The sequence below is a fragment of the Spodoptera frugiperda genome, chromosome 25 (assembly GCF_023101765.2).
Source record: "Spodoptera frugiperda isolate SF20-4 chromosome 25, AGI-APGP_CSIRO_Sfru_2.0, whole genome shotgun sequence".
NCBI classification, from domain to species: Eukaryota; Metazoa; Arthropoda; class Insecta; order Lepidoptera; family Noctuidae; genus Spodoptera; species Spodoptera frugiperda.
Window position 1 is genome coordinate 6331324 of NC_064236.1, and position 13307 is coordinate 6344630.

Below are 13307 nucleotides of genomic sequence, written 5' to 3' on the forward strand. Positions count from 1 at the left end.
TGCAAATATGGTTTAGATTAGGGAACTTCAAATGCTCTGATTTGTAAGAAAGCTTCATTAACGTACTAGTATTGTATGTTTTTGGAGTTTTGATAATGTGTTTTACTATTTTAAGTGGATCTGATGATCCTAGGATCATAGGAGCCGTTTCCGTAAGGTTGAGATTTTTCTATCTTCAGATTATTTCTCCTATTAATGTGGTAATCCGCTAAATGAAACAAAACTAATAATCAATAATAAAAACTTTAATTACTTAGTATTTAATAATAATATAATTATGCAACAATTAGTTCTTTTCGTGTTTGTCTTGTGAAGTCTTCTCTGGCATCTTGATTTCCTCAATCGCAAGGTTTTCGTCGCTAGAACTGAGTTCTTTGTACTTGTATCTGAAGGCCATTGTCGTGAATATGAGCATGTCTATCAACATCAGGCCGGCAAACAAGAAAAACTCTTTCCACTGCAAATAAAGACAAATATATTAATGTTTTGAGTGCAGTTACATAAATGTCTTGAAGATAAATCCTTCGCTTACTTTGGTTAATAGTAAAAGTGTTTTAAAAATCTAACTCGTACATAATTTTTATTCGATTTACTGATGACCACGGATTGGTTGAGGAATTTGAGAAAGTAACAGAGATCATGCTTCTTGATTTTTGGATTGAACGTAAATCTAAACCTAACCATCTAAGCCTATCTCATCACATCATCAGGAGTCAAATCAAATCATCTCACCTGTGCATCCAAAAAGTTTCCTTCCACAATGAGCACAACGATTAGATTTCCGAAAGCAACAGTGAGTAGCCAGACTGATTGCAGCACAGACTTCATGCTGGCTGGAGCCTGGGTGAAGGAGAACTCGAGCCCGGTGACTGAGAACATCACCTCTCCCATTGTCATAACCACGTACTGAGGGATCAGCCAGAGGATATGGATGCTGTTCGATGGAGTTATCATCACCGTGTTTGCATACTGAAAAAGAAGTAAGATTTTTTTATAGGCCTATGTATAATTAATTGTTATATACGGCGATTATCCGTTGCTACTGCTGCGACTACTAAGTAGTAGCAGCGCGACGTGTGTCGTGGAATGCTGCTCATGAATATGAGCCTCAAGCATGCCTTGAAACTAGTCGAGTTCCTCGTCAGTTAAGTACAGTAGTAGGTCTATGCTTGTTGATGTATTTTTGATTTACTAAGCTGTGCCCATAGTACATGAAAGTACTTTTTGGATTGACGAAATGAATATCGCTGTTCTTAGGCTGTACCGGCAATCACTTAATACAACAATATCGTATACGACAGAAGTTATTAAAAGTACAAACAAGTATTCAGCAGCATTCAGCAGTTGTGTGAGATAGTGGTCCATGAGGGTAATTTTTGTAATGTTATATTCTAAACCTGCGCCGATCAAAACTGTGATTAGCAGTTCTGCTTATGACTAGTGAGCTGAGCTACCTATAATTATGCTTGTATAATAGTCATAGTACTTACGTAAACTCCAGCTCTGTCCTCGTAGATATTTATAGTGTAAACAGCTCCAGATTTAAAGTTGAAGTCGCTTAGAACAACAAATCCTCCCACAGTAACATTGCTCACTCCCTTAGCAATCGACTTCTGTGACGTATCGTTGCTCTGAATACTTAGCAACGTTTTATTCTTCTGGTCATTTTCTATACTTATATCTACAACGCTGTTTATGTTTGACAAAAATCTGAAAACAAAAATGTTGAATTAATTTTAATCATTTACATATACTATGTCATTTACATATACTATGTAAATGATATTAATTTATATATAATGATATCTGTTTATTATGATTATGATGTCTTTGAAATTAGGATTTTCCAAATTTTAATAAATTAGTCATAGACATGTTTTTGGTAAATTGGTAACACGGCTGTCTAGTAACACTGGCTAAATACTAATGGATTCTTGCAACTTCAAACTGGCCCTAGAAATGGGAGACAAATGTCGATTAAGGTCACTAATTGTATCTCTTGGTACTTAACTAGAGATGATTTTATTAAGTCACATCTTTAAAACGGTGCAGATAATCTAGTGTTTATTAATCTTATTTTATTTTCACCTTATTTAATCGTTATGTTTACGTTGCCATATACTACTAGTGTTCCTGCTTATGTAAACATTTCCCACTTCAGTGAATTTAATTCTACTATTCGATAACCAACTTCGTAAATAACGTAAAAATAAGCTAGAAAATAAAAAATGAATCATGTATCGGGAAGTGTACGTGTTTTTTGTGTTATTTTCAAGAGTAATATCGTATAATATTGAAGTGACGGTTAAACAGGGAAAGCTGATAGGGCACAGAGAGGCCACAGTTTTTGATAAGAGACTTTACTTTGTATTTTATGGAGTGCCATACGCTAAGCCACCTATAGGTAGGCTGAGATTCAAAGATCCCCAGCCTGAACCGAAATGGGAAGGAATTTATGATGCTAGTACGGAATTCCACGGAGCATGTGCTCAAGCGCACATTGTTCACAAACACGGACTGTTTGGGGCTGAAGACTGTCTATATCTAAATATTTACACGCCGGCAATTCCTAAAACTGAAGATGTAGTCCTCAAACCCGTCATTGTTTGGCTTCATGGATACGCTTTTACCTCATCTTTTAGCCACATTCATGGAGCAGACTTTCTGATCGACAATGATGTTGTTCTTGTGACTATCACGCATAGGGTAGGAGTGTTTGGGTTTCTAAAAATCAACGATGATGATCCACATGCTAACATGGGACTCAAAGACATAGTCATGGCGTTGAAATGGATCAGAAGGAATATCAAGCAGTTTGGTGGCAATAAAGATAACATTACTCTAATGGGGAGTAACTCAGCTGCTACATTCATATCACTTCTTCTACTTACAGAAGCTAGCAAACTATTTTCTAAAATTATTTTACAAAGCGGAACATTATATTCTGCTTCAATATTACAAGGAGACCACAAGTTGGAAAGAGAAAGACTTAAACAAGAACTTCATAAAAAAAGCTTAATATTAAGTAAGGCGTTGACTAAAGATATTGTTGATGCCTCACAAAAGATATACACTCGATCAGAAGTCGAAAACTTTCAAAGACCTGTAGTACCGTTTACGCCGATACTTGAACCAACATCTAACAAAAGTTTGTTAACAAAATCACCAAAAGATTTTTTCGATATTATGAAACGGAAAAAGATTAAACCTTTGTTAATGGGCTTTAATACTCAAGAAAGTATATCGGAAGTTATACCGTTCATACATAACCCATATTATTTGAGACTATTTCGAAAGATTTTTAAGTACATGGTACCATTTCATGACGGATGTAGTTATAACACCACATCGCAACAGTATACGCGTATATCGGAAGAAATAAAGGAGAGGTACTTCAAAGGAGATATTACAGAAAAATCCCTCGAAAGTTTTTTAAGATACACATCTGATCTTATTAAATACCCTATCATTAAATTCCTCAATATTTACTTGAAGCTAATTAAAGCGAACACCAAGATATTTACGTACAAATTCGACTACAGGGGTTCGCTCAACGCTGTCAAGGCGACTTCGATAGGGATGTCTAATGCAAAAATAAAGGGTGTTGCGACAGGCGACGAAATATGTTACGTGCTTAAGTGTGAACCACTTTGGGAAGATTATGTGAAGATGACTAGAGAAGAAGTCAATACAGACAAAACAGTTATCAAAGAAATGTCAATAATGTGGGCAAACTTTGCAAAATATGGTGATCCCACCCCGGCTAACTATGTCGGTAATACAACATGGCCACCGATGAGTGCAGATGGCAGTAATGTTTTGTTAATAAGAAGGACATTTAAAACAATTGATTTTAGAGCAGAAACCATCATATATCGTTTCTGGAATCACATATATGATCGTTTCTATCAGGACCACCATTGTAAACCAAAACATGACGAGCTGTAGTATTAAGATTAATTATTATTGTAACTTACCTAACATTTACTCCATCGATTGCTTTATCGTTATTATCTGTGAAGTTGTATAGTCCGTCTTTTTTAATAAAAAACGAATTAGCAGTTTTCTCCTTTAGGTTGAAGTATCCACTGTATGCTATACCCGCGCACTCTGTGGCAGGTTCCCCTTGTAAATAGTAAGGGAGGTCCACAAAGTCATCCGCGAATATGTGTAGATTCTCGTACGCCGAGAGGGGACCGATTTCAAAGTCCCTGGTTGCGTTCTCTTCGAGTGTGTTGAGGTTTGCAGTGTTGAGGGTGAAGTTGCAATTATATCCATTGTACACCCTCAACTGGGCCAAACCTTCAGAGACCGGTGTACCGTATGTCGGCTACAAAAAAACATTTTATTTTTATTTTACAATATAATTCTGTTAGTAGTGCTAGAGTAGGTTTTACAATATAATTCTGTTAGTAGTGCTACAATGGCAAATACTATTACTGAATTCCTTGCCGAACTACGGAGATTAAACTATCAGTGGAGCTATTACTCTACCTAATACCTAATGCATTTGGTCAAAGAGCCAAACGCCATTTTCAATTTCGAATCCATGCCGACGGTAAGCTACAAAGGTCAATCAACGTGTGGTCAAGATAGGTGTAGATGTGGTACATTTGGTAACACGTCGGCACCCCGTTATTGTTCAACATTGATCCGAAATCGAACGACTGAATCTGACATTTATTAACTGGGGAATATGTAGGTTCCTTGGTCAATGGAGAACAGTGATTTACAAAATTGTGAATGTGGTAACTGGTAACATGATGTTCTCGTTCTTTGTAATTGTCATTGCATTTAAAAAACAATTGTTATACTTAAGTTAATTTTGAGGTAATTGAAAATGTGTTCCGATCCTTTGTACAGACTTTTTCCGATATTTTAGTTACAATGAAGTTTTAGGACATGGTGGAACTTACCAGTAGATTAAGTTCAACGATGCCAGAGATGATAAACGCACATGCGGCTAGGATGCCGCCCCAAATCATTTTGTGTAGAGGTTTCCTTACGAGCTTGCACCACGTGAGGAAAGGATAGATTGCCTGAAATCAATTACATATTTAATAACTCCAGTCTTCTTTTGCTCACGTACTCAACCTTTATTCAATTCTAACTTACCACTTCAAAAATAGGAATGAATATTAAAATGAGCAGAGGGTTCAGCACTTGCATTTGATCAGCTTTTAGAGTCCAGGAACCAATATCTTGTTCCATTCTGTCCGCCTGGAAGGTCCATCTGGAACCCTGTGATTAAAATGAAAAATTAGAGGACACGTTTTCATTACAAATAGGTTTTAGCCTATCAGCGGTTTTCAATGAATATTTTTGGTGGTTGCTCAAGAATTTATAAGAGACAACATGTCATATCCGTAGATATATTTGTATAGCTGGAACCATCAGGTTACTCTTACCTGTTGATCAAACAGTGCCCAGAAGACTGGTAGTGGTATGAAGAGCACTAGCACTCGGAGTAGTGCCTTCACATCTTCTATTAAGTTGGAGTCATACTTGTCATCAGCGTGGTCTAACCAGTGCTCGCGTTTCTCTTTACTCTTGCAGGATTTTACCACTGCATGCTGTAAAGTAAACAGTAGGTTTCATTAGAACCTTAAAAACTTCTTGAAATGTTGACATTATGTAACAATTGTAGATGCTCACGTAGTATAGGTACACACTCGTATTTATTTAGTAAAGCGATAAGTAGGATTTTTAACCGTAGTATGATTACAATTGGTACCGTACTAATAATGTAACCGTCACCCAAATCATATTACTTTTGAAACGTCAACAAATAAAGAAATAAATTATACTAGACTGTCAGTCTGTCCGTCAGTGTACCTAGATGTTCGTACCAAAGTGTAGCTTCGAATGGAGAATAACGAGCCAGAAACACCATTGGTTACTCTTTTAAAAAATATGTATACTCTAAAAATGCCGCAAGGATTGACACCTGTACCACCTCCTATCAGTACCTTTAGTAAAGCAGCCACTAGTTGCCGTGCGGTTAAATCTTGACCCATAACTACTAAGTTACAGTTTAAACCAATATACACATAATACTAATAATTATTTGGTTTGGAATTGAGTGGCAGTTAATTGAATTAGCTCATTGGGTTTACTGAGCTGAGAACAGTGTTGGAATTAATTTGCGTTGTTATTCTGATTACCTTGTTAATACACGCATATAACGATAATAACAGAGCATATTATGTGTTGCCGGACTACCGTAATTATAGGTATGTCACCGTGGGCTATTCATTGATCGTGTGTGGTACAATATATGAGATGTGGGTGGAACGGAACGAATGTTAGTTTTTTTTTTGTTGTTGTGGATATAATGTCGTTTTCGTAATAGACTGCTGACATTATTATTTTTAAGTGAAAAGTACTTTGAAATATGTATAAGACTATCATCTCCAAGTAGTTTATATTTTTTTAAATTCATCCATGTATTTATGGCTTCAGCAAAGACTTTTAATGGGATGTACCTTTTTTCCACAAGTTATTAATTATCTAGTTTTAACAATCGACGACCGGCAAGATAATCGATCTCCGATCTACATACATATAAGAGAGAACTTTAAAATTGTATATTCTAATATGTGTATAATTATAATTCAAAGATCACGTACTTAATCGGTATCGTGTATGTATTGTATGTGATCCACACAAAACCAACAAAGCTTATTTTTTTATAGAAATCCGCTTACTTTTTGTGACTTAATTCAATTCTATTCAATTCACTTATTTCAAATTACAGAGATCCCTTTGTTTAGTAAAATCAAAAACACTGAACCTATGTTTTGTTTATATTTAAAGACAAATGTGACCATAGTGACCTATCACTACGTACAATTTATAAAACAGTGTAATTAATAAATTGTCCACAATAATTACAGTCAGTGTGAAATATTTCTGCGCCGCAAATACAGAAATGAATTACGTAAAACCAAAATGAGAGTTTAAATCATTATTTTGGGAAGTGCGTCGACCTCTGTTGTTATTTATATGTATGTTTATGTGATACCACGGCCTCACTGAAATCCGACGTGAAACAACGCTAGCGTTGTGTTTCGTTGTGTGAGTGAGGTTACCGGTGGCCCAATTCCCCCCTTGCCAATCTTTCCAATCCTCGATTCCCCAACAACCCTTAAATTCCTAAACCACAAAAGGTTGGCAATGCACTTGTAATGCCTAGTGTTTCAAGTGTCCATGGGCGGCGGCGATTGCTTACCATCAGGTGATACGTCAGCTCGTTTACGGCGTGTTCCATAAAAAAATGTTTATTTATTTAAATTTCTCTTTTTCCTCTTCTTAAAAGTATAGTGGCAATGGGACCCACAATTTATAGATAACTGCATTTTTACTTTGTTTGAGGGTGTGGTTTCGAAGCCTGGTAAGTTAGTACCGATGCATGCGGTTTGATAAAGTCTTTGTACGAGACGAAGTATTAATTTCCGCTAATGGGAAAATGTGTAAGGTGATCTATTAATTATGTGCTCTCAACTGTTAAACGAATCCTAACTATGGTGTATGTCGGATATTTTACTGTGAAGAACTGTGGGTTACAAATAGCATAATTATTAACTGCTCTACTCAGAGATATTTAATGATTACTTAAACTATTCCTTAATAACGATTTTGATCCGAAAACAACTAAGGATTAAGCTAAAGAAACCATTAAATTACTCTGATTACGGTGGATAATGATATAACAACTACTTTACAAATAGGTATCGCTTTACAATATTTAAGATCTGGTCATAGAATTAAGAATAAATAATTTATAGCAATTTAAAAACAAGATTCCCTTCGTGGCTTCTTCAACAGACAAGAACCACTTTAAACCTTTTATTCAGGTCGGTTGCTACTTATTTCCAATTACCTTAAGGTCGATAGTTGGCCATGTGCTAGAAAGAAATTGTTATCAGATAAATCGATCTCAAGTGTCAGTTTTCCATGCTTACATTACTATCTCACGATTGGTTTTATCTTGAACATTTTTGAAGAGTTTTCTTGTCATTGATATCTTAGAATATGTCTATTGTGATGAAAGTATCGGACTGTTTTCCAGTAAAGTAATATTATAAGAATACTAGCTGACCCGGCAAACTAGATTCACTATGTTAAACTATAATAGATTATTCTTAAGGTCAAATTTCATAGAGATACTCTAACAGATAAATAGTATATGTTGATATGCAGCATGTATATACAAGACATAACCACAAACGCGTGACTCTCTAAATGGCGCTAAACGACAATGTCATTAAATAAATCTAGTTCACTATTCACACTATAACTGCATGTTTTACTAATGTTTTAAACTTGCTTTGTTAGGAAAATGAGGTTATTCTCCGATTTAGGACTATGCTGTCCTAATCTCGATTCCGTTGCATAATTTATCTAATCTTACGACATACAACGCTTTTTTTGTTATCGCAATTATCAATATTTACAAAGCAACTTTTTAAAGCTTTTTTTTAAACGTTGCATCACACTATGATTTTCTCCTGTGTCGTGGGTGCGTTTACAAACATACAAGTTCACATATGATCATGACATGAGACCCGAAACAACAATTTGTGGATCACATAAAGATTTGATCCGTGAGGGCATCGAACCACCGCCACCGCAGTGGCCGTGCAGGCAAGTTACATGAATCTAATGTAATGGTGATTAGGTGTATGACATTGTCCAAAAGACAGATATATTTCTAACCGATTCTTTGAACTTCAATGAATTAGCAAAAAGCAATCAGTTTTTGCTTGCTCTCAACAGACTAAACAATTAGTTTTAATAATTAAAACACGCGCAGATTACTTACGCCAATGCAAGTGGAGACTTTTCCGAGTACATTTCCTGCGGGCTTCTTTATTACGTAAAGCCTCTTACCGGCCACGAAGAAAACTGCAAATAAAATAAAAATCAGTGTCTGCAGCAAACTTCCCCCATAGCTAGACGGAGGGTATTAACCTGAGATTAAAAAGAGAAGGGTAAAAATATGGTTATGAAAGCGATATAATTGATTTTATGCTAAAGTAAGTGTTCTTTTTACCATCGTTTTAAAGCTAATTTAATTAGGATCACTACATATGAAGACAAAGTTTTGAATCAATTGTGATAATACAATTTAAGACGTTAAACACTAAGGGAATCGCTGGTGACTCATATCAGCAGATGGCTTTCTTTCAATAGTTTTCTATTGGCAATCATAAACTTAAAAACACAAGTTCATACTGAGTAATCCTCTAGTACACACCGCTGTACGGGGGTACATCAACTACTTAATTCTACTCTCTCTTAAGTAAATTTTTGTGCTCTTACCAATAGAAACGACCATGAGTATCCCTGGAACACCGAAGGCAAGTGAATAACAGTCGTTGTCTCCAAAGCAGTGGACGTCAGCTCTTAAGATGGGAGTCAAAAAGGTTGAGATGAGACTGCCAGCATTAATGGCGAAGTAAAAGAGTGAGAAGAAGTAGCCCAGGTATCTCTCCTGTTCTGGCAACTTGAACTGGTCACCACCGAAGGCAGAGACGCAGGGCTTAATGCCTCCTGTACCGAAGGCTATTAGAAGAAGAGCCACGATGGTAAATTCCCTGAAAGAAATTATACACTTTAGTTTCTTGTACATGAGGTAGATGAGGTGTAATATAATGTTATGTTGAGTCTCGCTTAGATAGCCAAGTTCTTACAAACGAAAGGTTGTACGTTGGAAGAAAATTCGGTCTTAATTGTCTTAGATTAAGGTATTTTTTCATTTGTCCGTATGTATATTTTTTTGTTTTGTCTTCCTTTACATAAGTTCGACAATGAAAATTAACGTAACCACTGGCTTATTTTATAGGTTCCATGTAACATGCGGCAAAATAGACTGCAATTTTAACACGCTATTTTCCATTACTGACATCTATTTATTTGCAATGAAATTCAATTATGCACGAATAGCGAATTTAATGATGTGCTAATGACATGAACAAAGTAAATGAACGAACCACTGTGCTGTGCTGATGTTGATTGGGACAGTTATTAATTTAAATGAGTTTGTATTATGAAATAACGCAGTAGGACTATGAAGTAAGGACTATCCAGACGAATAATAATGATCTATCTCTGAAAGACAAACATTTTATGAAATCAAATGAAATTATTGAAATGATTAATTTTTTCTGCAAATAGGCTACAAAAGAGCACTTTTACACGTCAAAAATTATAAAAAAAAGTCTAAATGAGGTCGGCATTTCCTAACAAACTACTCTTTAAAGAAATGGCGAAACAAACTCAGAGGTCATTGTCTCTTTTAAAGTCCAGACAAATCAACTCAAAATGTGAGAGAATATGTGTATATGATTGGTGAAATTTGTTTGCTGCTAGGTGAAATTCGTAGGGTTTGACTATTATAAAGATTGATACTTACATGGTAGGTAGGTTTAGCTGCGGCATTGCACTGACCGATATCAACGTGCTCCCAGCTGCATATACTAACGATAAATATAATATAGTCCTGTAACAAAAATCTTTGTTATTTATATCTCTCTTGAGTACCTGCCAAAGCTAGCCTAATGGAAGCAGTAGAAGGAACGGGGTGGTTTATGTAAGGCCGTGGTATCACACTTATTATTCTGTGGTATCCCTCCGGTTGAGCCGGCCTATTCGTACCGAAGCATAGAGTACACTTAGTCAACGGAGATCGCTTACCATCAAGTGTTTGTGAACTGATTGTAGTATATAAAAGAGAATATATCATCTTAATAATAACTGTACATAATTACTCTAATTACAGAAAGATGTATATTAGAAAGATCTTAGATGACTTTAGGCAACCGAAATTATGATACCATGGCCTGATCGAATATGCTGCACAATTTCTAGCTCAAGTTAACCAATTTACTATTGCATAATATGTTCTTAGTCGGGTTTAGGACACGTCTAGACGTGTGACTCAGACTCAGTCAAATTATCAGTAATTTAAAGTCTTTATGTTGAAAGTAACTAGATCTCACTTAGATTACTTAAGTGCTGGTATTTGAGCATGTTTTAAGTATATTATATTTTTACACCTTCGTTTTATCTAAGCTAAAATGCTGAGTGAATGTTGTTAGCCCAGTTCTTACTTTAGCTTATTAAGTTATTCGAGTGTCGTAAGCTGTTTTGCAAAACTTGGAATTCCCGTGGAAGTTTTGCTTCGTTCTAATAAAACTGTAGGTCTCATTTATTCCATTCGAATCTATCTTATAACCTATAATAATCTCTTGTAATATGTAATAAAGCTATAATAATCTGTTGTACTTCAAGTAATATGGTATATTTTTCTTTTACACCTTACCTAAGATTACAAAATAAAATACCACTTAAACACTCAAGATTTGTGAACGGATCTACTTGATTCATACTACTTGGCCTCATAAAATAGAAGCATCATCATTACCATTGTTTCACTTCGAAAAAATATAGCAATTTTGCAAGACGCAAAGACCGTATTACTGCGTATAACTCTATACTTACTAAAAATATATAGAGCATTGTTTGTTTAAATATGTATGACAAGATGCAAAGACTGTATTGTTGAGTATATCCTTATACTTGTATATAATATACATTGTTCGTTTAAGTATGTAGATGTACAATACTTGCCTAAATCTCCCCAGCCAGCCATCAGCTATCATGGCGCCGATGAGGGGAAAGAAGTACGCGAACATAGTGAACACGTGGTAGATGACTGTGGCGCCGTTGTCGCTGTAGCCCAGCTTGTCTCGCAGGTACAGCGACAGGATTGCTGGAAAACAACGACAATGTTAATTTATTCTACAAATCTTTTATTTATTTATTTATAACGTCACGCCTTAAATCCCCGAAAGGGTAGGCAGAGGTAGGCAAATCTTTTATCTAAAATCATTTTTGACACCGTAAGGGATACTCCTTTCGATTCTCTAAGGTGTAGACACTTAGAGAAAACTGTACATTTTCAATTTAGCACATACTTTTCAAATCAATTTAATGCGTCTATGGTGTACAGTATAGTCTACAATTTTAATATAACAATATGGTCATGTTATAGTTGGGGCCAACTATCTATATAAGCTGCAAAGGTACTTAATCTACTTCCAAAATTATTATTTTGTTAAAAACAATGTTTCCTAAATAATTAGAATTTACAGGTAGGTAACATAAACCCTGAGGTAAAAGTTAGTCTAGTACATGTGAGGGTTTCGGTGTCAAGCTAGAGTTGTCAGACAATATCAAACAGATAATATAATTATAGTAAAACAACAACGTCATTACATCTTTCAAATGTAGTTAATTAATTATCTATTGTAAGTACTTCAAATATTGCGTTGTTTACGAAACATAAGGGTTTCCAATTAAAACAACTATTTTATTACTTTTAGTACTTGTTGTATAAGTGCTTTTGTTAAGAAAGTTAATTCGTTGCATGAAATTATTTAGCTCGTGGATTCTAAACATTTATTACTTAGTGCTCTGACGTTCGTAAGAAGAATAGGATATGATCAGATAATAATAATTTAGTGCTGTATAGTGTACAATAAGAAAAAGAGTAATTAATATTTAATGTTCTATTTGTTTGTAAAACTTATTACATTAAACACAATTTACGTAACAACGGACTCTTACATTTAACATGGATGATGGGGTAACTTACAAAAATGACATAAAGACTGAACCTGAATCTGCTAGACTATTCTGTAGTTGTCAATTCGAAACATTCGAAGTGAGCTCGATCGCATTCTGCCCGTCATTGGTCGAGATCGACTCACAACCAATGACATGGCGGACCGCGATGGAGCTCACTTCGAATGTTTCAATTTGACAATTTCAGAATAGCCTAGCCGCTTTTAATCGATTTCACAAAAAGGTTTTTTTAAGGGGGGGAAATCGTCCAATGACTTCTCGTGTCCTGGGCCAGGTGAAGGGTAGTGTCAGATATTTACTGACTAAAAACCACCCCGTTCCTACTCCTGCTTTTCGAACCGAAACCCTGGTAAACTCGCAAGGTAGTCCGCAGCTCCGGATCAGCAAAAAAAGGTTATGAGCTACATATATACCTGAGCATCTATTTAAGCTTCTAAGCGTGTGTTAAAATCGGCATATGCTTATAATGAGTGTGTGTACAAAACAAATGACAGTAGTGTTTTTTTTTACAATAATCACTGGTAGTTGAGCACGCTATGCGCTTTAATTTACTGGAAAATAGTACCTATTAGAGTATCTAAACATCAGTATAAGTACTGATACAGTGAGAAATAGATCATGTGATTCCTACTCTGATGACCCAATTTGATAGTCGC

At 35.5% G+C, this 13307-nt stretch overlaps 2 protein-coding genes across 3 annotated transcripts in view; one reads left to right on the forward strand and one right to left on the reverse strand.

Moving 5' to 3' along the window:
• Positions 1–227: 227 nt before the first annotated feature.
• The window catches only part of LOC118268059 (peptide transporter family 1), a 48577-nt gene continuing 35497 nt past the window's right edge, over positions 228–13307 (reverse strand). For both annotated transcript variants that reach the window (XM_035582285.2, XM_035582291.2), the window contains exons 3-13: positions 11635–11776; positions 10418–10504; positions 9325–9599; positions 8825–8907; positions 5409–5573; positions 5116–5241; positions 4917–5039; positions 3978–4330; positions 1491–1710; positions 733–969; positions 228–457 (exon numbers count right to left, since the gene is read on the reverse strand). In XM_035582285.2, coding sequence (XP_035438178.1) covers positions 287–457; positions 733–969; positions 1491–1710; positions 3978–4330; positions 4917–5039; positions 5116–5241; positions 5409–5573; positions 8825–8907; positions 9325–9599; positions 10418–10504; positions 11635–11776 — 1982 coding nt within the window. In that variant the 3' untranslated portion in view covers positions 228–286. The remainder of the gene's footprint in view (positions 458–732; positions 970–1490; positions 1711–3977; positions 4331–4916; positions 5040–5115; positions 5242–5408; positions 5574–8824; positions 8908–9324; positions 9600–10417; positions 10505–11634; positions 11777–13307) is intronic.
• Positions 1745–4074, forward strand: LOC126912355 (juvenile hormone esterase-like). The gene has a single exon (XM_050704048.1). It carries the CDS (start codon positions 2236–2238, stop codon positions 3946–3948), a length of 1713 nt encoding a protein of 570 aa, XP_050560005.1. The 5' UTR covers positions 1745–2235; the 3' UTR covers positions 3949–4074.